The sequence below is a fragment of the Sceloporus occidentalis genome, unplaced genomic scaffold, assembly GCF_023333645.1.
Source record: "Sceloporus occidentalis isolate IW3139 unplaced genomic scaffold, rSceOcc1.0.p SCAF_1, whole genome shotgun sequence".
In the NCBI taxonomy this organism is placed as follows: domain Eukaryota; kingdom Metazoa; phylum Chordata; class Lepidosauria; order Squamata; family Phrynosomatidae; genus Sceloporus; species Sceloporus occidentalis.
Genome location: NW_028316981.1, coordinates 5790157 through 5817843, shown reverse-complemented (window position 1 = coordinate 5817843; position 27687 = coordinate 5790157). Strand labels below are relative to the sequence as shown.

Here is a 27687-nt window from a genome sequence, read left to right as displayed (position 1 = left end):
TAATACAAAATGTTACACTTCCTTCATATCCAAATATGCTTTAACATTTTACTTATTTTATACTAAAAATACCTCAGTGCACCCCTTCCCCAGAGCTATTCCCATCCATATAATCCAACCAAAATCTCGCAAAGGTAATTTTCCATCTTCTTTTCTTAATACTTTTTCAATAATTTTTTTCCATATTTCATCAAAATCATTTCTTTTCCATAATCCTTTTTTCACTTTCAATTTATATATTAATTTATCATTAATCGCTACTGCCCAGACTTCTTTATACCAATCCTCCAGTTCCACATTTATTTTCGTTGTCCAACTACTCACTATGATTAATCTCGCTGCTGTAAGCAAATTTGTTACAAGACTTCTTTCTTCTTTTTTCCATTTTACATCATTATATAGTGATAGCAATACTATACTTGGTTTCTATCTATTCTTATATCCATAATATTTTCAATTTCTAATACTACTATTTCCCAATTTTTTTTACATATTTACATTGCCACCACATATGTATATATGGTCCCACTTCATTACATCCTCTCCAACAGTATTTTGAATTATCTAAATTATGTAATCTCCCTGGAGTTAAGTACCATTTCCAGATCAGTTTATAATAATTTTCCTTAATTCATACCGATAGATTTTTCAGATGTCTTTGTTCCCAAATTTTATTCCATTCATCTTCACAAAGTTTACATCCTAATTATTCTTCCCATATTTCTTTCCAAATATTTTGGTTTATTTCTCTTCTTTTATTCTATATTAATATTTTATAAATTTTACTAATTATTCCTTTCACATTTTCATTTTCTTTTCTGAATTATTTGTTCAAATTGCATATATTTTTCCTTTTCTATATTCTTTTTCTTCCAATTTTTGAACCATTGTTCTATTTGAATGTAATGAAACCATGACATTTTTATTCCCTTAAGTTTTTCTTTTATATTTTCTCTTCCTACTTTTAATTCTATCCAATTTTCTATTTTATCTATCCTCCTTTCCTTTAATTCTTTATCTAATAAATTTCTTAAATTCTTTGGGAATGACTTTACCATTATTATTGGTACTATCAATGAGTTTTCATTCAATAATTCTTTTTTATATTTGCTCCATGTTTCTAGTATATTTTTCATAAGTGGGTTCTCAATTTCCTTGATTTCTTTCCTACTAAATTCTTTTTAAAATATTCAATATTTTCATATGTATTTCTTCTTTTCCTGTTTCTAACCAGTCCAGATCTGATACACTTAACATACCTTCTATTACATATCTTAATTGATTAGCCTCATAATATCCCTTTATATTAGGGAGGCCTAACCCTCCCTTTCCCTGAGATCTATACCAAAACTGCTTATTTATTCTAGTTCTTTTTCTTCCATTACAATATATGTTTACTAATTGTTGCCACTTATTTAATTCAGCTTCTGATATTTTTAATGGTATAATTCTAAACAGAACATTTAATTTTGGTAAAATTTTCATTTTGACTAATGCTATTCTTCCAAACCATGATAGTTTTATTTCCTTATATTCTACCAATTTTTTTTCAATTTCTTTCCGTAATCCAACCAATTTTTTCCTTCCATTTCATTTAAATCTTTCGTAATAAATCTTTTATATTACTTTTTAATCTTATCTCTAAATTTTTTTGTTTTGCGAACTCTAATTCTTCTTTTGTATAGTTGAATAACATCTTTTCTGATTTATTCCAATTAATCTGAAGTCCCGTCATCTCACCAAATAAATTCAAATGTTCTTTTATTTTCCCCATTTTGTCTTTTAAATCTTTAATAGTTAATAAAGTATCATCAGCAAATAAACTAATTTTATGTTTTTCCCCAGTCCTATTCCTTCCAGATTTTTATCCTTTCTTGTAACATTTGCTAACATTTGTTACCATTGCAAATAATATTGGTGAAAGCAGGCATCCTTGTCTTGTACCTCTCATTACTTTTATTTCATTTGTTATCCCATCATTTACTATTACTTTAATTGAATTATTACAATATAATTGGTCTATCAAGCCCTTTATTTTCCCCCCATTCCAAACTTTTTCATAATTATTTTTAATGTTGGCCATTCCACACAGTCAAATGCTTTAAATATATCTAATGTCAAAATCACTGCTTTTGATTTTGTTATCCCCATTACATATATTTTACTCAAAACCATACTTACTAAATTAGACATCTGTCTTCCTTTCACAAATCCACATTGATCTTTCCCTATAAATTTATACATATATTTATTCATTCTATTTGCTATTATTGCTGTTAATATCTTTGCATCCTGATTTATTAATGATATAGGTCTATATGATCCTGAATTTGTTAAATCTGTATCTATTTTTGGTATTAATATTACTAATGATTGACACCATGATGCCAGGATTTTTTCTCCATTTATTATTCTATTATATAACTCTAACAATTTTGGAACTAGTATTTTTTCAAACATCTTATAATATTCAGGTCTTAAACCATCTACTCCTGGAATTTTCTCATTTTTATTTCTTAATTACTTCTATTATCTCTGCCTTTTCAATAAGTTTTTCCAATAGTTCCTTATCTTCTTCCTTTAATATTTGTCGCCAATTTTCTTCTACATATTTTTCAATTTGATCTAATGGTTTTTTCCCTGCTTGATATAAATCTTTATAAAATTCTTCTAAAAATTTTCTTTCTTTCGTCAATCTACACATCCTCTCAGCTTTATTCTTCACTATATTTATCATACTTTCCATTTCCTTTTTTTGTGTGGACCTGGCCAACATTTTTAAAATTATATTACTACATTCAAAATATTCTCTTCTTAAATAAATCAAATTCTCTTGTCCTTCATTTATTTCCATCTTATCCAGTTCCTGCCTTTTTGCTCTTAATTCAGCATAAATCTGTTTGTCTCTATTAAATATATATTTATTTTCCAATTGTTCTATATCTATTTCTAATTTCCTTTTTCTTTCTTCTCTATGATTCTATGACTGTATGTCTGCTGAAGTCCCAAGACCACTTGGATTTTCACACAGTACTTTTTACATTTACTATGTAATTTCTTCTCCATATAAACCCACCCATCTTTTAAAGCTGATTTACTGCCAAAGTTCTTCTTACAAACCTGAGCATTCATAAAGCTTCCTCCTAGGTAAACCCTTAGCTCTTTGTGAAGATCTATTTTATTAGGCCAAATTTCATCAGACTGGCAAAATTTTTACTAGTTCTTTGAAAAGAAAGTCCTTCAGGTTTTGATTAGATGTTAATTTTTGTAATCTGCATTTACATCGCTTTTGGTGTCTTTTGGAGGCTGAATTTAGGCTCTTCCCAGAACCCTTTCAACTGGGTTTCTCCTGAATGTGAATTTTGTGATGTCTAGTAAGACAGTCACCCAAGCGGAAGCTTTTCCCACATTCCAGGCATTTAAATGGCTTCTCTCCTGTGTGAATTCTTTGATGGGAACGAAAGTGATCACGTCGATTGAAGCTTTTGCCACACTCCAAGCATTTAAAGGGTTTCTCTCCAGCATGGAGTCTCTGATGTGCTATGAATAGCTCCTCCCCTCTGAAGCTCTTGCAACATTCCAGACATTTCCATGGATTTGCCAGTGCGTGTTTTCCCTGATGCACAGTAAGACCTGTTTTCTGGGCAAAGCTCTTTCCACACTCAAGACATTTAAATGGTTTCTCTCCTGAGTGGATTCGTTTATGTTTAATGAGGTCTCCACTCCAAATGAAGCCCTTTCCACACTCCAAGCATTTATGTGGCTTCTCCCCGGTGTGGATTTTTTGATGCGAAGTCAGGACATATTTCCGACCAAAGCTCTTTCCACAATCTAGGCATTTATATGGCTTCTCCCCTGTGTGGATAAGTTCATGGCTGGTCAGGTGAGAACGTTTACTGAACCTTTTCCCACACTCCTGGCATTCAAATGGTTTATCCCCTGTGTGAATTCTTTTGTGTGTAGAAAGGTTACTTCTCCTTGCGAAGCATTTTCCACACTCTGAGCATTCAAATGGCTTCTCTCCTGTGTGAATTCTGCGGTGTAGGGTAAGGTCTCCACTCCGAGAGAAGGACTTTCCACACTCCAGACACTTAAATAGCTTTTCATCTGTATGAGTTCTTTTATGGTTAGTGAGCGACCTTCCCAATCTGAAGGTCTTTCCACATATCAGGCATTCAAATGGCTTCTCCCCAGTATGGATGCTGTGGTGCCTAATAAGATCTCCATGCTGACGGAAACTCCTTCCACAATCAAAACATTTAAAAGGCTTCTCTCCTGTATGGATCCTTTGGTGGATGTTGAGTTGTTGTCTTGTCCTAAAGCTCCTTCCACATTCTAGACATTCATGTGACTTCTCTCCTGTGTGGCTTTTGTAGTGTTCACGGAATTGCCCACTCTGTGAGAATGTCTTTCCACAATCCAGACATTTGTATGGTTTCTCTCCTGTGTGGATTTTTTGATGCGAAGTGAGTATGGACTTTCGACTGAAGCTCTTTCCACAGTCCAGACATTTGTATGGTTTCTCTCCTGTGTGGACTCTTTGATGCAAAATTAGTTTGCTCTTCTGACTGAAGTTCTTTCCACAGTCCAGACATTTGTATGGTTTCTCTTCTGTGTGGCCTTTTTGATGTGAAGTGAGTAAGCTTCTCCGATTGAAGCTTTCCCCACATTCAAGACATTTATGTGGTTTCTTCCCTCTGTGACTTCTTTCATGCTTAGTGAGGAGTGTGAACTCTGAAAAGGTCATTCCACACTCCTGGCATTCAAAAGGTTTCTCCATTGTGTGGGTCTTTTTGTGTGAAGCAAGATCTATGCTTTGATGGAAGTTCTCTCCACATTCCAGACATTTAAATCGTTTCTCCCCTGGATGGATTTTTTGGTGTGTCAACAGGGCTCTTTTCAACTGAAAACTCTTTCCACATTCCAGGCAGTCAAATGGTTTCTCTCCTGTGTGGATTCTTTGGTGTATCATTAGGGTTCCTTTCAACAGAAAACTCTTTCCACATTCCAGGCAGTCAAATGGTTTCTCTCCTGTGTGGATACTTCTGTGGATGAGAAGGTGTCCCTTTTTACAAAAGGTCTTCCTACAATCTGGACACTTAAATGGTTTCTCCCCTGTGTGTACTCTCTGGTGGATAAAAAGCAGGGTTTTCATTCTAAAGCTCCTTTCACATTTCAGGCATTCAAATGTTTTCTCTCCTGTGTGGATTCTCTGGTGATTCGTAAAGTCTTCTTTAAACTGAAAGCTCTTTTTACATTTCAAGTATTGAAATGGTTTCTCTCCTCTGTGAATTCTGTTGTGGGTTGAGAGCTGTCGACTTGAAGAGAATGTCTTCCTGCATATTAGGCATTTAGATGGTTTTTCCCTGGTATGAGTACTTCCATGGTTATCATACGCTGATTTCTGAGCAGAGATTTCCTCATACCTTTTCCTTTTCTCTACCTTGGATCTTTTTTGATGGGCTGGTGTTTCATCCAGACAAGCAATGGCTTCCCCCCTCTTCTTATTTCTTTTCTGCTTTTTCATTCCATCTTGAATACCAATATTTTGATCTGCATCTATACACTCCTCACTTTCGTCTGAGACTTGAGGTGCTTCAATTTTATTTCCAAGCTCCCAAACATCTCCTGCTGGAAAAAAAAGGAGCATGAGAGAAAGAAGAAATGATTTCTTGAGCAAAGAGCGACCAAATGAACCGCTGTGGAGAATGTCAGTATGAAAGCATGCTCTGACTGAACCTGTCTTCCAAATGAAGTAAGGAGACTTTTCTCAGCCTCAGAGAAAGGCAAAGGCAAATCCCCTCAGAAGAAATTCTTACCAAGAAAACACTGTGTTATATTTGCCTTAGGGCTGCCATAAGTCAGAAATAACTTGAAGGCACATGGTATTATAGTTTTTTGTGGGTTTTTCGGGCTGTGTGGCCATGTTCCAGCAAAGTTTTTTCCTGACGTTTTGCCAGCATCTGTGGCTGGCATCTTCATATAATGCTTTGACTACCCTATGAGTTTCCATGGCTGAGCTAGGATTTGAACTCTAGTCTCCCAGAGTCCTAGTACAACCACAGAACCACTATGTCACACTGGCTCTCCCTGCCTTGCTACCTTGCATACAATTCAAATCCCCCCTTCTCATGTTCCTCACAGTCAGTGGAGCGGGTGGGCTCCTGTAATATATTTTTATTGTCTCTGGCCACATTCCTTGCTATACAGAGTAAGGCACAACATAAAATGAAATAATAAGAGAAAGCAAAGAAAACGCATTCTCCTAATATACCAAAGAACCTACCTGTCATTCTCTGCTGGTGAACCGCCTCTCCTCCTTCAAGCCAGGAGATGAGGAGAGATTTGGGTGACAGAGATCCTTCTGTATGAGAGAACAAAAATGTAACTTGTTTACAACACTTCCACCTATTAAAAAAAATATCAGTAAATCTAACCTATTTTGTCTGGTTGTCCCACTACAAGAATCCCACAGAAAAGAGAATTGAAAGTAAAATACTGTATTTCAAAAGAAGATTAAGAGGTGATATGATAGCCCTGCTTAAATATTTGAAGGGATGTCATATTGAGGAGGGAGCAAGCTTGTTTTCTTCTGCTCTGGAGAACAGGACCCGGAACAATGGATGCAAGCTGCAGAAAAAGTGATTCCGCCTCAACATTAGGAGGAACTTCCTGACAGTAAGGACTGTCTGACAGTGGAACACTCTCCTTCCTCAGAGTGTAGTGGAGTCTCCTTCTCTGGAGGTCTTTAAGCAGAGGCTGGATGGCCATCTGTCAGGGATGCTTTGATTGAGATTTCCTGCATGGCAGGGGGTTGGACTGGATGGCCCTTGGGGTATCTTCCAACTCTACGATTCTGTGATTCTATGATTATATGATTCTGTGATATAGTTTTGCTGGAGACTAAAAACAGGGACACACTGGAGGATGTAGAGATAACTAGTGAGGTTTTCTCTCTAGTCCTGTCTAGGTCCTCCAGCACAATTCTATGGTATGCTTGGCCAAATGGTGATCATTTCAGTAGGATTCACAATTATACGCACTCCGGGAGCATATCCCTGACAGATACAGGAGTCATACTATATTAGTCTTCATCTCTGAATCTCAGAATGATGCACAATGTAAACACTTCCAGAAGAAAATAAATAATTGAAAAAAGATAAGATGTATTAAATAAGGGAACTGTTAAAATACCTTTAAAGGCCACAGCAATTTAATACCACATAGACAGACATTTTAAAAAATATTTTTTTAGTATTAAAACAAATAATAATACAACAAATATACAAACAACAATCAATCCCATCAATTAAACATAACACTTCCACCCCAAATAAGAAACAACAGCATTCTATTTTTGTTATGTGGGATTATGATGTTATTGTTTGGAGGGAGGGTTAATGGGTTTATTTTGTATTATTGTATGTTATTATGTTGTAAGCCACCTTGATCCTGCAGGAGAGGTGGGATAAAAATAAATTATTATTATTATTATTATTATTATTATTATTACTAATTACATTCAATCATATAACTATGCTGTTTCCTAAATAACAATAAGGGTAACCCCTCCCTCATCCCTCAGACTCCTACTTCCATAAAATCCTAATTGTTTGTATTTTTCATTTTAATACACATATATAACATCTAAATAAATCAAAACTTTCATAATAACATCCTCACTCTCCTTTTTTCTCTCTTCACTCATACTTTAAATCACATAACTTACTCTTTCTTTCCAGTCCCTTCCCTTGTGTGTCCTCAAGTTGTTTCCAGCTTATGGTGACCCTAAAGCAAACTTATCACAGAGGTCTCTTGGCAAGATTTGTTCAGCAATGATTCATCATTGTCATAGAATCACAGAGTTGAAAGAGACCACTAGGGCCATCCAGTCCAACCTCCTGCCATGCAGGAAATCCAAATCAAAGCATCCCTGACAGATGGCCATCTAGACTCTGTTTAAAGACCTCCAAGGAAAGAGACTCTATCACCCTCCGAGGGAGTTTGTTCCACTGTCGAACAGCCCTTACTGTCAGGAAGTTCCTCCTAATGTTGAGGTGGAATCTCTTTTCCTGCAGCTTGCATCCATTGTTCCAGGTTCTGTTCTCTGGAGCAGTTGAAAATAAGCTTGCTCCCTCCGCAACATGACATCCCGTCAAATATTTAAATAGGGCTATCATATCACCTCTTAATCTTCTTTTCTCCAGGCTAAACATCCCCAGCTCCCTAAGTCGTTTCTCACAGGACATGGTTTCCAGACCCTTCACCATTTTAGTCACCCTCCTCTGGACATGCTCCAGTTTCTCAATGTCCTTTTTGAATTGTGGTGCCCAGAACTGGACACAATATTCCAGGTGGGGCCTGACCAAAGCAGAGTACAGTGGAACTATTACTTCCAGCATCTGCAGACGGCAAGCCTGTGGGGGGACGGTGGTGTAGGAAGAGGAGGAGGAGGAGGCAGCAGCAGGGAGGAGGAAGAGGAATAAGAAGTGGAGGTGGTGATGACAGTGGGGAAGAGAAGGAACAGGAGGAGGAGAGAAAATGGGAGGAGAAAGTGGAAAAGGGAAGAGGATGATCCAAAGGAAGAGGAGGAAGAGGCAGCCCCCTGCTGCCCACCATGGTGAGAGCGGTGAGGGGAGCTTGGGCGGGGGGCTGGAGTGGCAAAGTCCCATTGTCCATGCGGCAATGAGAGAATAATACAAAAAATAATACAAAAAATTCCCTTCTCTTCAGTGAGCCTCTGAAGCCTTGTTAAGTCTGGAAAAAATTAAAAAAGAAAAAAAGAAAAGCCTGGAAAAGTTAACTAAGGTCCAAAACACATTGCAGAAATAATTCAGTCTGAGACCACTTTAGCTGCTATGGCTCAGTGCTAGGGAGTCCTGGGAATTGTAGTTTATTATGGCCCCAGCACACTCTCTGACAGAGAAGGTTCAATGTCTGACAAAACTACAGTTCCCAGAATTCTCTAGCACTGAATCAGGGCAGTTAAAGCATTCTCAAACTGGATTATTTCTGAAGTGTGTTTTGGATCTAAGTGCAGCCACAACAGCAAAGGCATTCCTTGTCAGCCACAGAGTTCCCACTTTGTTGTAATTAATGAGAGTACAAAAAATAATTGAAGGATTCTTGCATCTTTCCAGAGAATGGCTTTCTTACCCAGAGAGGACACATGACTATAGTTCTCAACCATAACTTCCTTGTACAAGGCCCTTTGGTCTGGATCCAGGAGAGCCCACTCTGCCTTGGTAAAATGGATGGCCACCTCCTCAAAGGAAACAGAAACCTGAAAAGAAAAGAAAAGAATGTTTATTACAAATAAATAAATATGCAGGTCTCTAGATTATTGCCTCTTTCCCTCTCAAATGTTTGGTTCCAGGGCCAGCCAAAATGAGAATGTTTTCTGTCTGGGATGGTTGTGTCCTCTTGCAGGATAACAGCTGGGTGTGAGGACCATCCACCCATCCCACCACTACCACTAAACATGGAGACCTCTGCTTGTCCAACCACTGTGGCACTAAACATCTGGACATCCACTTGTCCCACCACGATGCCACTAAACATGGGTACTTCCACTTGTCCCACTGTTATGCTACTAACTGTCTGGACATCAGCTTGTCCCACCGCTATGACATTAAACATGAAGACTTTTACTTGTCCTACAAATATCTGCCCTTACCTGAGCTGGGAGGAGAGCAGCTACAACATCACGACTTTTAGAGGATCTCGCATACTTTACTGATGTTTTACCAGGCCCTATCAAGAAGGAGAAATAAGAAGGCAGTGAAAATGAAAATCTCTGTCCCAGTGAGTAAGAAGCTGAAAATAAAACAACCCAAGACTATACAGAAGCGTACTTAATTTTAGCAAGTATTGAAATCACAGCAGTTAGACAGGGAATTGGGCCTCTGAAAAGGAGACATAATATATTAATGGATTTCAGTGAAATTGCAATATAATCATACAGGTTAATCCACAATACTCCAAAATCCAAAAGTGTCGACATGGGTGAAATCTTGAAGCCTCCATACGTACTAGTGTATTAGAAAATAAACTGCCATATCATACACTTGGATCATATACCATGGGCATATCTACAAAGGCCAATTATACTGGTTTCCCATTGCTCTCAACACGATCTGACTACACGAAACAGGGTCAAATCCCCAATTCAAGTGTGGACTGTCTTTATCTTGGTTCTGCACAAATCCACACTATCCTTGCCTAAATTAGATTTTAAAATAACTACCTTTTGCTCTGAATTGTATAGGAAAATCTGGAGCACTCCATAGCGACTCCAGGCAGCTGTTTATTCATGCATCCCACTGTGCTGCTTGGTTTCAGACAAGGTATTTGTGGTGGAAGCACTGAAGGTAGAAAGGTGGTGTATTTGGAGGGATAAAAGTAGCATAAATCCTCATATGAACCTTAAGGCTACTGCTGCCCATGCAAATCACTCCCAGTCATGTGATTAATGTTTGGGCCTTGTTTTTGACCTCAGAGATAGTGCTTTGGGTAAGCGATAGTAGGAGGCAACATAGCAGACGTGTATGTAGACACTATCAGTGTTGCTATGAACTGTGGAGGTAACAGGGGGAATCTTAGACAATTCCAGAGCCAGAATACTCCAGGAGCAGCCAGTGCAGCAATAGGAAATACATTTGTATACCACTTATCAGTGCACTTAAGCACTCCCTAAGCAGTTTACAATGTGTAAGCTAATTGGCCCCAACCTTGTGTTTGTGAGTGGCTGCAGTACAGGCATTTAACCACTGCACCACCAGGGTTCTTACTGGGCCACAAAGGCTAAATGAAGCCCCTGTTTTGATTTAGAATATCCATTCCTTACAATCTGGACCACTTCTGGAAGCAAGTGAGAGAGTCCAAAGCCACAAATCAGTGCACCCACCTGGTAACTGATCCTGGACGAATTGGCACTCTTCTCCTTCTTGTAGCCAAGAGATGAGTTGTGGTTGAGGAAGGAGAGGACCTTCTTCAAGGGAAAACCAAAAGGAACATGATTAGTTCGTTCTAATTATCAAGGATGCCCAACTAGCCAGCTGGTCCACTGCCTAAACTGGTTCAGGGCACCCCAAAATTAGGGCATCCCCCCATCATTCAATCAAGATCAAAATGGGTTATTACCCAGAGAGGCCACCTTCTCATAATTATCCAGCATGATCTCCTTGTACAAAGTCCGCTGGTCTGGATCCAGCAAGGCCCATCCCTCTTTAGTTAAATGGACTGCTATCTCCTCAAAAGACACAGGCACCTGCAATAAATAAATAAATAAATAAATAAATAAATAAATAAATACTGTATTTTGTCTAGGGTTGGAGAAAAAACAGTTAACTCCCCTACCAAGCCCCCAGGGCTTTTGTCTGCTAAATTAATAAATAAAATATTTTTAAAATTTCTATCCCGCTTTTTGCCAGGCAATCAAAGTGGAGTACAACAAGCTAAAATACATCCATATATACATAGTGCCCCCCTTAAAACAAGATTAAACAGTATAACATTAAAAACTAACATGCTAACATCCAAATAATCCAAATAATAACCATGGCTAGAGTTCGACAGATGGAAAGTCTTCTTCGTGGCCGAGTATTTTATTCCAGGAAGGCCTGCCGGAAGAGATCCTTCTTAATGGCTTTTTATAAGCTCTCTAGATTGGTACTTTGATGGATCTCGTCCAGCAGGCCATTCCATAAGTTGGGAACGGCTGCAAAAAAATGTGCTGCTTGTTTGTTTAAACCTTTTTATACATTTTGTTGTTGTTTAAACCAGGGTTGTTGTTGTTGTTGTTTTGCATCAATGTGTAAGAATACATCAGTATAGGACTACTAGCAAAATGCAATCCAGATGTTATTGCCACTAGCTTTAAGGAGCTCTGGTGGCGCCATGACTATGTGCCAGTTTGCAGCCACAATGTTGTAAATTCAATCCTGGAGGGCTCCAAGATCCACTTAGCCTTCCATCCTTTCAGAGGGTAGTAAAAGGAGTACCCAGCTTGTTGGGGGCAATTGGCTTACACATTATAAATCCCAGAGAGTGCATAGTTCACTATGAAGTAGTATAGAAATGTACTATAAATATTGCTATTCCTATTAAATAATAACTGTACTTTTAAAAAGTGCTCTTTTAAAGCAAGTTGTGTGGGTTGAATTTATGTTAATTGAAGGATTTGTTTCTGAATGCCACTTCTTGCACTATAAAATAAAGTGATTGTAAAGAGGAAACTTTTTTCTTTAAAAAAACCTCTTAGGGTGCATTCCCACTCTTCATTTAAACCAATCAGTGATTCGCTTTCATTCCTGATCAATGAATCAATCTACTGGAGGCATAGTTCTCTATGAAAGCATAAGGGGGGAGGGAAATATATTGTTTTTATGTTATTTTAATGTTGTAAATCGCCCGGATTGGTTCGCCACAGGGTGGTTTATAAATAAAAATTTATTATTATTATTATTATTGTTATTAAATCTTTTCCCAATCCCGTGCAAGGGGGTGTGTGTGTTTGACCCCAAGTTATAGTTCCCACTGGTATTTGCCCCGCGTACTCTGAATTGTTTTTTTGAGATGTCAATCAATCTATGATGCAGTGAAACGTCATTTTGGTGAGATGGTGTGTTTGCACGCACCCTATTGTTGCTATTTCTGATCAATGTAAAGTTGAAGGCTTTCATGGCCGGCATCCATAGTTTTTTGTGGGCCACATAGCCCGAAAAACCCACAAAAAACTATTTCCGATCACTTTTTTAGCCATGTGGTCTGCCGGCAAGAGTAATGGATCCTATCTCCATAGCCATTTTGTGGGCAATGCTTACATATTTGAATTCCACTTTGCTGATTTGTCTCTTGGTGAGAAAAACTGGGCAGCACAGAATTAATATTTTGCAAGCATTCTTGCAAGAGAACGTGGATGATAGGAGTGTTTGCTGACAGATGAGACACAATGCTGATGATAACATGAATGCTTTTTCCAATTTTGTTGCAGATACTCGGTTTTGGACTGTCATGCCATGCTGTTATGAACCTATGCCCAGGAGATGGTGGTATACCCTAAATCAAGGGAATTGTGAAACGTTTTTGCCACTATTGTGTGGTCCGACAAGAGGTGAGGCAGATGTTCTGAATGAAGCGGGGAGTCTTCAACATGATTGTCAAGGAGCTATTCCCACATCTTTAATGCTTTCAAAATGACAACCACCAGTTAAGTGTTGCAATGGTCGCATAGGATCCAAGAAATATACAGCCTTGGGGGGAGGGGCAGCTGGGAGACCCAGCTGGTGTGAGAGGCGATCAGCAGGAAAGTAAAATGCTTTCATGTTTTGGTGTCAAGGGTGGGTTAAAGAGGTCCATTGCTTTGCTAACTTGTCCCTTATAAAATTTCTAGGTGCTAGGCGGAGGAGGGTAGTGGACACTTCCTCCTCCTCCTCTGAAGACTCACCTGCTGCTTCCGCAGCTCGAGTACCTGTGTCTCCAGAGGAAAGTATGTAGCATGGCTCATATTACATACATACATATATATGGTATATAATGTAAATATTACATAATCTATCTATCTATCATCTATCTATCTATCTATCTATCTATCTATCTGCACATATATAATTAGGATATATATATGATATATATACTATCAGAATCTGATGTGATGCAAGATTCTGCAGATAGTGGACGTCCTGAGCATCGTTCTGCCCTAATAGCCCATGAACTGTCACGACTTAACATCAACATTGCTGCTCTTAGTGAAGTTCGTCTCCACGAGGAAGGCAGCCTTAAAGTACATGGTGCCAGCTACACACTCTACTGGTCTGGCAAACCCAAAACTGAAAAACATCTTTCAGGTGTAGGCTTTATGATCAAAAACTCCATTGCCTCCAAACTCGAAACCTTGCCAACAGGACACTCTGACTGCATTATCTCCTTACGCCTCCCACATGTTGCTCTCTTCAGTATATATACAGTGGACCCTTGTTATACGCTGGGGTTTGGTTCCAAGATCCCCTGTGTCTAACAAAATCCGTGTATGCTCAAGTCCCATTAAATATAATGACATAGCAAAACATGAAAAATCAAGGTAAATGTATACTATACCCTTATAAAAATGAAAAATCAAGGTAAATGTATACTTTTTTGGGACATTTTCAAACCGTGTATGCTTGAATCCGTGTATAAAAAATTCGTGTATAAGAAGGGCCGACTGTATATGCCCCAACTATGCAAGCCGACCCTGCGGAGAAAGACAAATTCTACTCATACCTACGCCACCTTATGAGCAGTCCCTGCAGAAGTCCCTGCAGTCCCTGCAGAAGACAAAATCATTATCCTTGGTGACTTCAATGCCAGAGTAGGAAAGAACTTTGAAGCCTGGAAAGGTGTTTTAAGCAAGCATGGTGTTGGAAACTGTAATGATAACTGACACCTCCTGCTAGAGTTTTGTGCAGAACAGCAGCTGACTATTACAAACACTATCTTTCAGCAGAAAGACAGCTTGAAGACAACCTGGATGCATTCCCCAATCCAAACACTGGCACCTCATTGACTACGTTCTAGTGCACCAGAGAAATATTAGCAATGTCCGTCATACCCTAGTGATTCCCAGTGCAGAATGTCAAACAGATCATTGCCTCGTAAGATGTAAACTAAATCTTCATTTTAAGTTTAAACCTAAAAGGGGTGGCATCCTAAAGAGGAGACTCAGCTATTCAACATATGACATAACAACCAATGAAGAAGGAATTGGACATAGCTCCCACTTTGGAAGAAACCGTTAAGGCCATACAGCAGATGAAAAATGGCAAGGCTGCCAGGATTGATGGAATTTCACCTGAAGCCTGGAAACATGGAGGTCATGTACTCTACGCTAAACTCCACAAACTCCTTGTCAGTTGCTGGGAAAAAGGCAAACTGCCATCAGATCTCCGAGATGCAGTCATCACCACCCTGTACAAAAAAAGGAGCAAAATCGGATTGCTCAAACTATTGAGGAGTAACACTGCTCTCCATCACTGGAAAAATCCTTGCAATGATACTCCTGAACAGATTAGTTCCTGATACTGCAGAAGAACTTCTCCCTGAAAGCCAATGTGGCTTTATAGCTAATAGGAGCACTACAGACATGGTATTTGCCCTTAGACAACTGCAAGAGAAATGTAGAGAACAGAACAAAGGACTCTATGTAACATTTGTCGACCTCACCAAAGCCTTCGACACTGTAAGTAGAAAAGGTCTGTGGCAGATCCTGGAACGACTAGGATGCCCCCCTAAATTCCTCAAAATGATCATCCTGCTACATGAAGGCCAGCAAGGTCAAGATATGGCAACACTTTCTCTGAGCCCTTTCTAATAACTAATGGTGTGAAACAAGGTTGTGTTCTCGCTCCAACTCTATTTAGCATCTTCTTCAAAGCAAATATGATATAATAGGCATCACTGAAACCTGGTGGGATGAGTCTCATAATTGGAATGTGGAAATAGATGGGTATAACCTTTTTAAGAGAAATAGGACAAACAAGAAAGGAGGAGGAATAGCACTATATGTCAGAGATATTTACACCAGTGAAGAACCCAAAGGGTGCTCAACAATGGCTCCTTTTCATCCTGGAAAGAAGTGACCAGTGGGGTCCCACAGTGCTCTGTCCTGGGCTCAGTGCTATTCAACATCTTTATCAATGACTTGGAGGACAAAATTGGGGGCATACTTATCAAATTTGCAGATGACACCAAATTAGGGGGAGTAGCTAATACCCCAGAGGACAGGATCAAAATTCAGAATGACCTGAACAGACTAGAAAACTGGGCCAAAGCTAACAAAATGAAATTCAACACGGAGAAATGTAAGGTATTGCACTTAGGGCGGAAAAACGAAAAGCACAGATATAGGATGGAGGACACCTGGCTGAATGAAACTTCATGTGAAAGGGATCTAGGAGTCCAAGTAGACCATAAGTTGAACATGAGTCAACAATGTGATGCGGCAACTAAAAAGGCCAATGCGATTTTAGGCTGCATCAATAGAAGTATAGTGTCTAGATCAAGAGAAGTAAAATTGCCACTGTATTCTGCTCTGGTCAGGCCCCAGCTGGAATATTGTGTCCAGTTCTGGGCACCACAATTCAAAAAGGACATTGAGAAACTGGAGCGTGTCTAAAGGAGGGCGACTAAAATGGTGAAAGGTCTGGAAACCATGCCCTATGAGGAACGACTTAGGGAGCTGGGGATGCTTAGCCTGGAGAAAAGAAGCTTAAGACGTGATATGATAGCCCTGTTTAAATATTTGAAGGGATGTCATATTGAGGAGGGAGCAAGCTTATTTTCTGCTGGTCCAGAGAACAGAACCCGGAACAATGGATGCAAGCTACAGGAAAAGATATTCCAGCTCAACATCCGGAGGAACTTCCTGACAGTAAGGACTGTTCGACAGTGGAACACACTCCCTCGGAGTGTAGTGGAGTCTCTTTCCTTGGAGGTCTTTAAACAGAGGCTGGATCTGTCAGGGATGCTTTGATTGTGATTTCCTGCATGGCAGGGGGTTGGACTGGATGGCCCTAGTGGTCTCTTCCAACTCTACGATTCTATGATTCAGTATGATGCTCCAAAGGGCTATGGCAGATCTCAAAGAAGATTTATATTTATATATGCTACTGTACTGATGGTAACTTGTTTAACTTAAGCTGTCTGAGAGCTTGCACTAAGACTCTAAACTATCTGGTCCGTGAGCTGCTTTTTGCTGACGATGCTGCCCTCGTTGCCCATACGGAAGCAGCTCTGCAGCGCCTAACATCTTGTTTTGCAACTGCTGCAGAGCTCTTTGGACTAGAAGTCAATCTGAAGAAAACGGAAGTTCTCTACCAGCCTGTGCCACAGGAAGAACACTACCATCCCCACATCACTGTAGGCACATCTGTGCTTAAGTCCATCAAGCAGTTCACCTACCTGGGAAGAATCATCTCCTCAGATGCCAAGATTGATAAAGAGATCGATCACAGACTTGCAAAGGCATATAGTGCATTCGGAAGGCTTCACAAGAATCTGGAGTAACAAACACTTGAGGCGAAGCACAAAAATCAGTGTGTATTGTACTGTCTATTCTCCTCTATGGGTCTGAAACATGGGTCACCTATCGCCAACACCTACGACTCCTTGAACGCTTTCATCAGCGCTGTTTACGTCCAATTCTAAATATACACTGGGCAGACTATGACAAATGTTGCAGTTCTTGAGCAAGCAGGGATCGCCAGCACTGAGACAATGCTATTGAGGACGCAGCGGCGCTGGGCAGGACATGTTTCTAGGATGAAGGACCATCGCCTCCCAAAAATAGTATTCTACGGTGAACTCGCCACGGGTCAGCGTAAGAGGGGCGCCCCAAAGAAGAGATACAAGGACTCCCTGAAACAACATCTCAGGCTTGGCCAGATAGATCACCAACAATGGTCCTCCCTGGCCTCGCATCAGGAGGCATGGAGACGCACTATTCATGACGCTGCAGTCTTTTTTGAAAGCTCATGGCGAACGAGTCTCAAAGAGAAACGACAACGCAGAAAGAACCACAACCCGGAAACATCACCCAAGGAGACTTTCTGCTGTGCTTTCTGCAACTGGACCTGTTTATCCCAGATTGGCCTTTTAGTCATCAACGCGCTTGTACAAAGCATGGGATGAGTCCTTCCTGAATCTTCGTTCGCGAAGCAAAGCCAGAGAGAGAGAGATACTATCATATTTCTACAGATATTTATGCATATATGTGTATTGTATGCATGTGTGTATGTGCATATACATATACAAAATGGTGTGCATGTGTGTGCGTGCACACGTGTCCAGTACATTACCAGATAACATAATAAAATGTTACTCTGCTTACACAAACAGCTGCAGTGGAGACAGTGGAGGAGGAGGAGCAACCCAGGACCTCAGCTGCTTCTGCAGGCGTGCCACCTTTTGTAATATGTAAATGTAGTCATATGAGTGGGAGAACAAAAATGTTGATACATGTACATGGATGTGACTATTTGTACATGTAAGCATATATCTACATTGATATATACACACGCATATATTTTGATATGGCGTGCATGTGCACTTGTGTATTCATGTATTATGTATGTTTATATGTGGAGTGGCTGAGTGAGTGAGTTCACATCCGCACAAATATATTTATGAATATCATGTATTCACGGCTATAAGTTAGCATGTACGTACATACACATGCATGCACAAACATACTTATACACACATGCACAAGCACATACTTTCTACTGTATTTGACTGCACATGTATGCGTTTTGCTAAAACATGAACACCATGAACATAAAACCAGAACATATACCATTATTTTTTTATAGGTAGCCATGAATGCTCACATATATGTATGCATGCACAAATGTGCACACATACACATACATCAAAAAACAGTGCCCGGAAATAAAATATTACAGACAGCTCCAGCGGAGACAGACATGGAAAAGCAACCCAGGACCTTAGCTGCTTCTGAAGGAATATGTAAGTGTACTGACTGAGTGCATATATCTGTGTAAGTGTGTGTGTGTGTATGTATTCTTGTATGTTTGCATGTTCGTGAGTGAGCACATTTTGGTGCATATTCTGTTGCTTATGAATACTGACACACATATTGGTATGCATATCATATATTCATGGCTGTATGTTGGCATGCACATACATATGAATGCATACACACACATGCACACATACATGCATTCCACTATAGTTGCCTGCACATGTAAGGATTTAGTTCCAACTCAGATACCACTGTGAAAATGTACCATTCATATATTACAATATATAGTTGTATATCTATAGATATATCTTAGCATATATAACACATATGCATACATACATACAGGTAAATGTACAGCATAGATTTAAAATGCCCCCCATACATGAAATATTGGGAGTAATTGTGCTGTGTTTTATGAAATAATCAAAAATATTTTATTTCTGAAATATTTATTGTTTTCATATTATGTAACCAATGTAATTATTATCAAATTATTTAATATTTTTTTACATAACACTGGAACTGTCTTCTGGTTTTTTGGGAGGTACAGCATCTCACTCACAGGGATAGTGGAATAGGTTTCCTTATCTTCCTTAGCAGCCTGCCTAAGGGTGTTCCATTAAACATGATGCCTGTGGCCATTGCATGCCAGAGTCTTGAGCCTGAGGTGGTGTTGTATTTACCACCCCAAGAGATGAGGTTGAGGGCTGTGCAGTCATGGCTGGGATGGGGGTAGGGGGACCAGTAGCCGCTGCTGGAGGGTCAATTCTACTGAGGTCACTTCGAGACCTACTAGTCGAAAGGCCACTGCTGAGTGAAGACCTTGCATGTAATCTTTTCCTCTTCCCCACCCGTCCACCTCGCCCACCAGTGGCATTGTACAGCAACAGAGAACTAGCAAGGTCCCGAATGACATGTGTCCGCTCCTTTAAAGCGTTTTGCAGATCACTAAATTGCCTTTCAGACTGCTCTAGCAATCTTTCATAGAATGTTTCCATAGTTCCCCTCTCTCTTTCTCTACCTTCCCACTCTCTTTTTCTGCCTTCACTCTCTGTTTCTTTAAATTGCAGGTCCCTTTCATCCCTTCCCTCCATATGGTCTAGGAGAACATTTGACTGACTGGAGGAATGTTGCATCAGCTTCTCTGACATTTTTTCTGCTGTGCTGTGTTCCTGCTTTGTTTTGATCATGGCTAGCTGCTCAGCCTGGGATAGTGGAACCATCTGTCTTGAAGTGTTGGTCTCTGAGGAAAACAAATGTAAATAATATATATATATATATATATATATATATATATATATATATATATAAAATTAGCATGGAATTGCTAAACAGGCACAACACATATCTCACACCCACCCATTGTAGAAGGTGGGTACCAACTACCAACCATTTGGCTTGACTGGCACAAATGTTGCAGGTCCAGGCGAGTCTTCTTCACTGGGGCCAGCACTGGTTTCATCCTGCTGTGGAGTACCCCCTTCTTGTAAATCTGCCTGTGTACTGTCTTTATCTTGATCCACAGGGATATGGGTGAGCACATATGGTTCCCCTTCCTCAACTGTGACATCTGCAGGCAGGAGGAGAGGAAAAATTGTTTCTATGAGGTTGGAAACAGCAACAGAATAATTTTCAACATTTTAAATTAAAAAGTGCTTATTGCACAAGGATACCCAACATGTGTATGCAGCGAAACCACCGTTATCACTAATGTTCATCTGACATAATAAGTGTAGCAAGTGTGGTCTCCTCCCTACTGTACCTGTACAACTGCAAGTTTAAACACAAGCCCAAATAATAACAACAATAATAAGGAGCCGTGCCTCTATGTCACCTATTGAATATTTTTATTTTTACCCATGCACACCTGACATAATAATCATTGGTAGTGTGGTGTCCTCCATAATATACCTGCATAACTTAACATGAAAACACAAGCCCCACCCAAATCCACCAAACACCCATGCATCTATATGTCATCTATTGGACATGTTTATTTTTGGGAAACGTACCTTGTGAAAAGAGCTCCTTGGAGCCCTCCACTGGCTTCAGATGTTGATGGGGTGCCATGCTGGAGTCCTGATGAGCAGCACCTCCTGACACTATTACAACTTCCATTCCAGAAGTTACTCGTTTCGCCTGTACACTGAAATTGCCGTCGAAGATCTCCTTCAGTTTAAAAGGGGGGGGGGGGGCATGGTTATTGCTCCAGTCCCGCTCCAGTTTGCTAGCTGGATTGCCTTCTTAAAGTTCTACTTCATTGCTTTGGCCTTTGTTCAACATTCTGATCCTGTCTTATCATGCTCTTTTGGCTCTCAACTTAGCTGTGATTGTTTCATACACATCTATACTGTAGTGATTTTTATTTAGTTGCATCTGCACCGCCTCCTTGCCCCAAATTGCTATCAAATCCTTGGTCTCATCCATCTTCCATGATATCCCCCTCCCACGTTTTTTCAAGGTATCTGCCATGGAAAAGCAGAAGGAGAAGAAAAAATGCCTGTGAAATTAAATGGTGCCTGGGCTGCAAATCCAACATCTTGCTTCATGTGGAAGGCTTTTAAAAATGGTTATATGCCAGGGGTTTAGGGGTGGGCACAAAGGTGGGTGGGCACAGGTAACTATAGGCATCGGCAACCCTTACCCAACTGGTAACACCCTCTCTTCTTGTAGGGATGACCAAAATGTCCCCTATGCTCATCCCCCCATTAGCCCCCCCCCAAAAAAGGTACAGGCATATTTCCCCAACTACCACAACAGTACTGCCACCCAGCATGGAAGCAATGGATCGCTAAATAAATTTCATGCAAGATCAATTGATTGCATATATCTATTTTGCTGTTCGTCAAAAAACCATGGAATCAATCATATTAAAAAAAAATTAAATAATCAAACCCCCACAAATAGGATCACATTGTCATCTTACCTCTAGAAACACAGTGGAAAAACGTTCATGTGAACCACATTCACAGGAGGAATCAATTAGCTTATAACTGATTTGATGAGAAAATTGAAGCCGAGCCACACGATCAGTAGACAAAAGCCAGCCCTCCAAAAATGGTGGATTTCAAGCAAACAGAAGGCAGGGTGGGTGACACCCCTGGCCAGCCCCTCTGCTATTGTCCCTCCTCTCCAGAATGATGCAATTCAGATCCAAACATCGTTCCCACTTGATGAACACGCTCTGGAATCAATTCTTTTCAAAAGAACCACTAGAAAACTAGTGTCAGGAAAAAACGAGGGTTTTGAGTTTGCCTCATTTTATTGCGATATAAATCGATCAAATAAAGATTGGAACTGGTTTCAGAGATATTTAGGTTGGCAAATCAAAGTAAGTTCTTCCTCAGAGAAGTGAGGAAGGTCTCATTGTGGTAGCATGGATGAGTAGCTGTGACAATACAATGGTGGTTGCCTGTGCACCTGATTTAAACCTGTCTATGGCGGGTTACGCACCGCCATAAGGGACGTCCTCAGGACATCCTAAATTTAAAAAGGGGCGTCACTTCTTGACACCCCCAAGCCTAATACGTCCGGAGGACTACAAGATGGCGGCGACCCATGTACATGGGGGACGCCATGATGCCGTCGCGAACGTGCCGCCTCCAAACGAGGCGGCGCGGACGTGACGCCATCACTCTGCACGAGGGCGCTTAATGCGCCCTTTTGTCGGAGCAGGAAGGAGCTCCGAAACAGAGCTCCTTCCTGGTTTTGCGTAGCTGGGCGCAGCCTTTATATGGCTGCGCCCAGCGACGCAAGGGAGAAAGGGGCCAAGCAGCCCCTTTCTCCTCCTCCCCGCCTCTGCGGGGTATCCTTGGGGCTTGAAGCCCCAAGGACACTCCTTTCCAGGCCTCAGGGAAGGGGCCTTTTGCCGCTTCCCTGCGGCCTGGAAAGCGGCGGATCGGGGCCTCAGTGGCTGCCGCTCTAGCCGCTGAGGCCCTGATCCGGTGGGGAAAGGGGCGGGTGCAGGTCACCGCTTTTCGGCGGTCTGTAACCCACCAATGTCTCTTTCTAACATCAAGAAAATCATACGAAGAGAAGAAGATGCCTTCTTTTGGTCCACCCAGCCTTTTATTGCTTAGTCTGGTAGCAGTGGCTTTCCAGTTTCAGACCAGCTCTCTTCTATCACTTGGGGGTTTCCCATCCAAGGCCTAACTTAGTGTGACCCTGTTTAGCTTCCAAAATTAAGTGAGTTTAGTGTGATCACTGCCATGTAGATCAGGGGTAGGCAACCTTTTTGAGCAGGGGGCCGGGTTGCTGTCCCTCAGACAACTGGGGGGGGGGGGGCGAAGCCGGGGGGGGAGCTTCCACCCTCCGGGGGCGGGGCCGTGTGCCAGGGGTGGAGCTTCCACTCTCTGGGGGCAGAGCCGCATGCCGGGGGTGGAGCTTCCACCCTCCGGGGGCCAGGCCTCCTCCTCTTTGCCGGCCCCTGATGGGGCTCCAGGCCCTGTCAGAGGCTGGGAAAGTGCCGGCAGGGGCCGCCAGCGCTGGCGGGCCTCCCTCTCTTTGCCGGCCCCTCATGGGGCCCCAGGCCCCGTCAGAGGCCGGAAAAAAAGCCAGCGGGGGCCACCAGCGCTGGAGGCCTCCCCCTCTTTGTTGCCGGAGCCCTCCTGGGGGGGCCCCAGCAATGGCATCAGGCTCCCAAGAGGCCTGCTGCTGCCGCCGGACCCCTCCTGAGGTGCCCCAGTGACAGCATCTTGCCTTCCAGAGGCCCGCCGCCGCCACCAGACCCCTCCTGAGGTGCCTCCAGCGACGGCATCGGGCCTCCCAGAGGCCAGCTACCGGAGCCCTCCTGGGGGACCCCAGGAATGGCATCGGGCCTCCCAGAGGCCCGCTGCCACCGCCGGAGCCCTCCTGTTCCAGGACTCCGGCAGCTGCAGTGGGCCTCCTAGAAGCCATTGCCAATGGCGGCGAAGTCTTGCACGACCTTTTGTGTGGTTGCGCGAGACTTCACCGCTATGGGTGCCGCCATTTTGGGGGGGAAATGGTGGCGCCCATAGCAGTGAAAAGCTGCAATTGGTGGCAGCCGCGGCGGCAGCCGGGGGCCAGCTGAAAGGCCTCCGCGGGCTGGATCCGGCCCGCAGGGCGGAGGTTGCCAACCCCTGATGTAGGTTCTGCTTTATTGCCTGAAATCTATGTGTATGACTGAATTTCTTGGTTTTCAAAGTAACAGTAGTTAAATTCTCCAAGGATGCCTTACGACATTCACTGTCCTTTGTGTGTCCCAACACACCTCAGATTGTTTGCATCTGATATAACCCAGCAGGATTTTCTAGCAGAATTGAGCGATTCTGGAATTTAAAGTCCAGAAGGTGGCTTCTCCAACCTATAGGACAATAGTTCTCAAACTTTGATCCTATAGGTGCTTTGAACATCTTCTAGAAAACCCCGACACCTTGGCCAACAGTCAGAAATTCTGGGAGATGAAGTCCAAAATATCTGGAGTACCAAAGTTGGGAAACTGCTTGTTATAGGATATGTTTATTACCTCCTGTGTGCAGCTGTGATATTTTAGGATATATTAGAATATATTTGTTACTTTTATGTGCAGCCTTGATATTTTGCATTCCTAGAAGCCAAGTGGAAGAGAGATGTTCTTTGCATACTCATTAACATCTCTTCTGTTCTTTACAGCGAGCCCTCACTTACCTGAGGTAGCTCCATAGCAGCTCTCTCCATTTTTCCACAAAGAGGACTAGATTCAGGATGTCACTGAGATGTCTTCCTACTTCCTGTGGGTGAAGGAAACAAGAAAAATGGTGAAATTTTATCATGCTTCCTAGGGCAATCCTTTGTGTCTACCACTTGGGTCTCTTGTCTGTTTGGCCAGAGTTCTGTATTGGACTATGAAAGGCTGAGTTTTTAATTAATGGCAGGACTAGGAATTGTGTTGGGAGTGCCAACACATCTGATGGTCCTGGTGAGAAATCTGTACTCAGGACAGAACATGGAGAATCAGAATGGTTCGCAATTGACAAAGGAGTCAGACAAGGCTGCATCTTACCACCCTACTTGTTTAACTTATATGCAGCACGTATTGTTAGAAAAGCAGGCTTGGACACAGAAGGAGGAGTGAAAATAGGAGGAAGGAATATCAACAACCTAAGATAAGCAGATGACACCATAATACTAGCAGCTAACTTCACAGACCTGGAACAACTACTAAGGAAGATCAAGGAAGAAAGTGCAAAGGCAGACATATTGTTGAACATAAAGAAAACAAAAATAATGACCATGGAGAATCTATACAATTTCAACCTATACAATGAAGAAACTTAAATAGTAAAAGAGTTCTCATACTTAGGATCAAACACTGGGCACGAACAGACAGGACAAAATAAAACTGCTTCAGGTCACTTTAGTGGTATGCTGTTTAAATGATGCACACATCTTAAGAGGTCAAAAGCCGTGCCAAAGTTGCGTCCCAGTCCTTAGCACTGGGGCGTGGCTTTACACGGCTTCTAGCTTCTTATGACCCATGCATCATTTAAACAGCATACCTCCAAAGTGACCTGAAGCAGCTTTATTTTGGCCTGTCTCTTCTGGCCCATTGATAGGAACAGGGACTGTAGCCAGGAAATCAGAAGAAGATTAAAATGGGAGGAACAGCTATGAAAGAACTAGAACAGATCCTAAAATGCAAAGATATACAACTGAGCACAAAAATTAGAATCATACAAACTATTGTATTCCCTATTACCATGTATGAATGTGAGAGCTGGACAATTAAGAAAGATGATAGGAAGAAAATCCATTCATCTGAGATGTTGTGCTGGAGAAGAGTGCTGAGGATCCCATGGAAAGTCAAAAGGACTAACAAATGGGTCCTAGAGCAGATCAAGCCGGAAACCTCCCCGGAAGCCAAGATGACCAAATGAAGCTGTCGTACTTTGGACACATCATGAAAAAGGAGGAATCATTGGGGGAAAAAACAATAATGCTGGGAAAGGCAGGGGGAAGCAGAAAGAGAGGAAGGCTGCATGCTAGATGGATGGACTCTATTAAAGAGGTCACAGGTATGGGCTTGGAGGAATTAAGTAAAGCAGTGGAAGATAGGGAGTCTTGGAGATGCCTCATCCATAGGGTTGCCATGAGTCAAGATCAACCCAAGGGCAATTAAGAACAAAGGACTGAGAAAGGTTCAACCCTCTAGACAACTCCATTTCAGGGAAAATGCAGAGAAGGCCAAAAAATGACAAATTTGGTTCCAGTGCCCTTTAGCAGGACAAAACAACACATACACACAATACACCCCTGAGTGGGGGCCCTCTAAGTTACCCTGGAGGAGCAATGTTGTCTCCTCAGACCCAACAGTTGACCACCTTTGATTGAGAGGTAATGAGAGCAAAAAGAGTAGCATTTTAAAAAAATTATTACTAGGGCTGCATCCACATTGGAGAAATAACCCAGTTTGGCATGGCTTTAACTGCCCTGGCCAAGGCTATGGAATTCTGGGAGCTGGAGTTTGTGTGGGCCCAGAGCAGAGCACAGCAGCCTTGATGTCCATTCTCCAATTCAAAAGGTTCCAGGGTTTTAGATCTTGGAGAGGGTTTCTGAAAAGCAAGGAACATGAGGAAGTGACATGAACATTAACCGCTGGGCCACTTCTCCTTTTTTTGGGTGGGTGGGGGAGGGATGCCATGGCCCAGAGCACACCAAGACACACCCAGAGACACCTTCATTTTGTGTGATTCATTTTGGAACTCTGAAGGAGAACTTTGTGAGAGACTCCTCTGTGATAAAACTTTGGAGCCCAAACCAGTGGCTTTTCAAAACTCTGAGGTTTGTGATACAAACTCTGTTGCAGGCACAATATTACCGTGTACAAAATCACCTTCAGGCTCATGTGTGGAAAGCGTATATGAAACACAAACGAATTCCATGTTTAGAGTTGGGTCCCGTCTCCTAGTGCAGAGGGAATTTAGATATGAACTGGAATTTTACTTATGCTCAGGAGTTGAACACTATAGTACTACAATGTACTGAGAGCAAAGTTTGCCAGGATGATGGAATTCAGCTCATGTCAAATCCTCTTCTGGAACGCAAGACAATTTGGAAATGGTTCCTAACTTAAGATAACTTAAGATTTTAACCCAAATAAAGGAAGTACTGCAAGAGACAGTTTGAGAACAAAGAAACTAAACATATCGATAACAATTTGATTGAGGGATAGAGACGCACGTTGGGTGTAATATTTGAACATCCAATGAATATACAGGGCGTAGATGTTTATGTTATATGTAACCAATGAAATGTGATGTGTGGTTTTCTTTGTCCAAGGAACTATAAAGGGCTGATTGTTTGGGGGATCTGGGTCCCAGTAGTTTGGATGTATTTCCTTCCCAATCTGGCTCCTGGGTCTCCCTGCTAATCCTGACAAAATTATTCCGCAGCAGTAGCTATCACATGTTTATGCAAAGACTGAATGCCACAATCTGGAGGGAGGGAATCCCAGACTTTTGATCCCAGGCATTTCAGCCTGTATTTAATTAATCCACATCCCAATGGAAACAGAGCATCCCCAGCACTATGGGTTGCTAAGCAGTCTCTTAAAGAAGCATTAAGCCCTAGGTCCAAGTGGCAGAGGAGCCTGAGCGCTGGGGTCTGCTCTGGCATGGGAACCTTGGGCAAGAAGCCACACTCTCTCAGCCTCAGAGGAAGGCAAAGGCCGGCCCTCTCTGAACAAAGCTTCCAAGAGAAGCCCCATGACTTTAGGGTTGGGAACGACTCCAAGGCACACAGCAAAGGCAACCACCATTAAAAGGCGACTTTCCCATTGAAGACACTGAAGGCACATGGACTTCTGCATCCCAAAAACAGCCTTCTCCCTCTGCCCCGCGCACTCCAGGCTAAAGGTCTCTTTACTAGTAGTAGTAGTAGTAGTAGTACCCTGCTCTTTCCCCAGAGCTTTCACCTTTAAGCAAGATAAACTCAGTGGATGATGGGAGCTGCAGCCCAAAGAAGGGAGTCGGAACTCCTCGCATGGGAGCTGCAGTCCAAGAGAGCCTACCTCTGCATCGAGTCCTTTGGCTTCCTGTTCTCTGATGGGAAGGAGCAGGACCATAGAGTCCTTGGGAGGGAGGGGCCTCTGGTCTGGGAGACCCCGCCCCTTCCGCCCACGCTTCCGGCCGCTCTAGGAATCGGCTACTCTCTTCCTTTAACCCTTCCTG

At 41.9% G+C, this 27687-nt stretch overlaps 2 protein-coding genes across 3 annotated transcripts; both read right to left on the bottom strand.

Annotated features, from left to right (window-relative positions):
• Positions 1 to 27597, bottom strand: LOC149320487 (uncharacterized). 2 transcript variants are annotated; one of them, XM_089500619.1, is made up of 8 exons: positions 27528 to 27597; positions 24167 to 24249; positions 11143 to 11269; positions 10907 to 10990; positions 9677 to 9753; positions 9157 to 9283; positions 6287 to 6364; positions 1 to 5631 (listed from the first exon to the last, which is right to left on the bottom strand). In XM_089500619.1, the coding sequence occupies exons 2-8, from the start codon at positions 24194 to 24196 to the stop codon at positions 3335 to 3337; spliced, it is 2820 nt and encodes a 939-aa protein (XP_089356745.1). In that variant the 5' UTR covers positions 24197 to 24249; positions 27528 to 27597; the 3' UTR covers positions 1 to 3334. The 2 variants fall into 2 exon arrangements, with proteins under 2 accessions (XP_089356745.1, XP_089356752.1); XM_089500626.1 differs by having other exon boundaries at positions 1 to 5628.
• LOC149320488 (uncharacterized) lies at positions 18953 to 21162 on the bottom strand. Its single transcript, XM_089502169.1, has 3 exons — positions 20533 to 21162; positions 19911 to 20090; positions 18953 to 19763 (listed from the first exon to the last, which is right to left on the bottom strand). The coding sequence occupies exons 1-3, from the start codon at positions 20636 to 20638 to the stop codon at positions 19126 to 19128; spliced, it is 924 nt and encodes a 307-aa protein (XP_089358295.1). The 5' UTR covers positions 20639 to 21162; the 3' UTR covers positions 18953 to 19125.
• Positions 27598 to 27687: the final 90 nt, after the last annotated feature.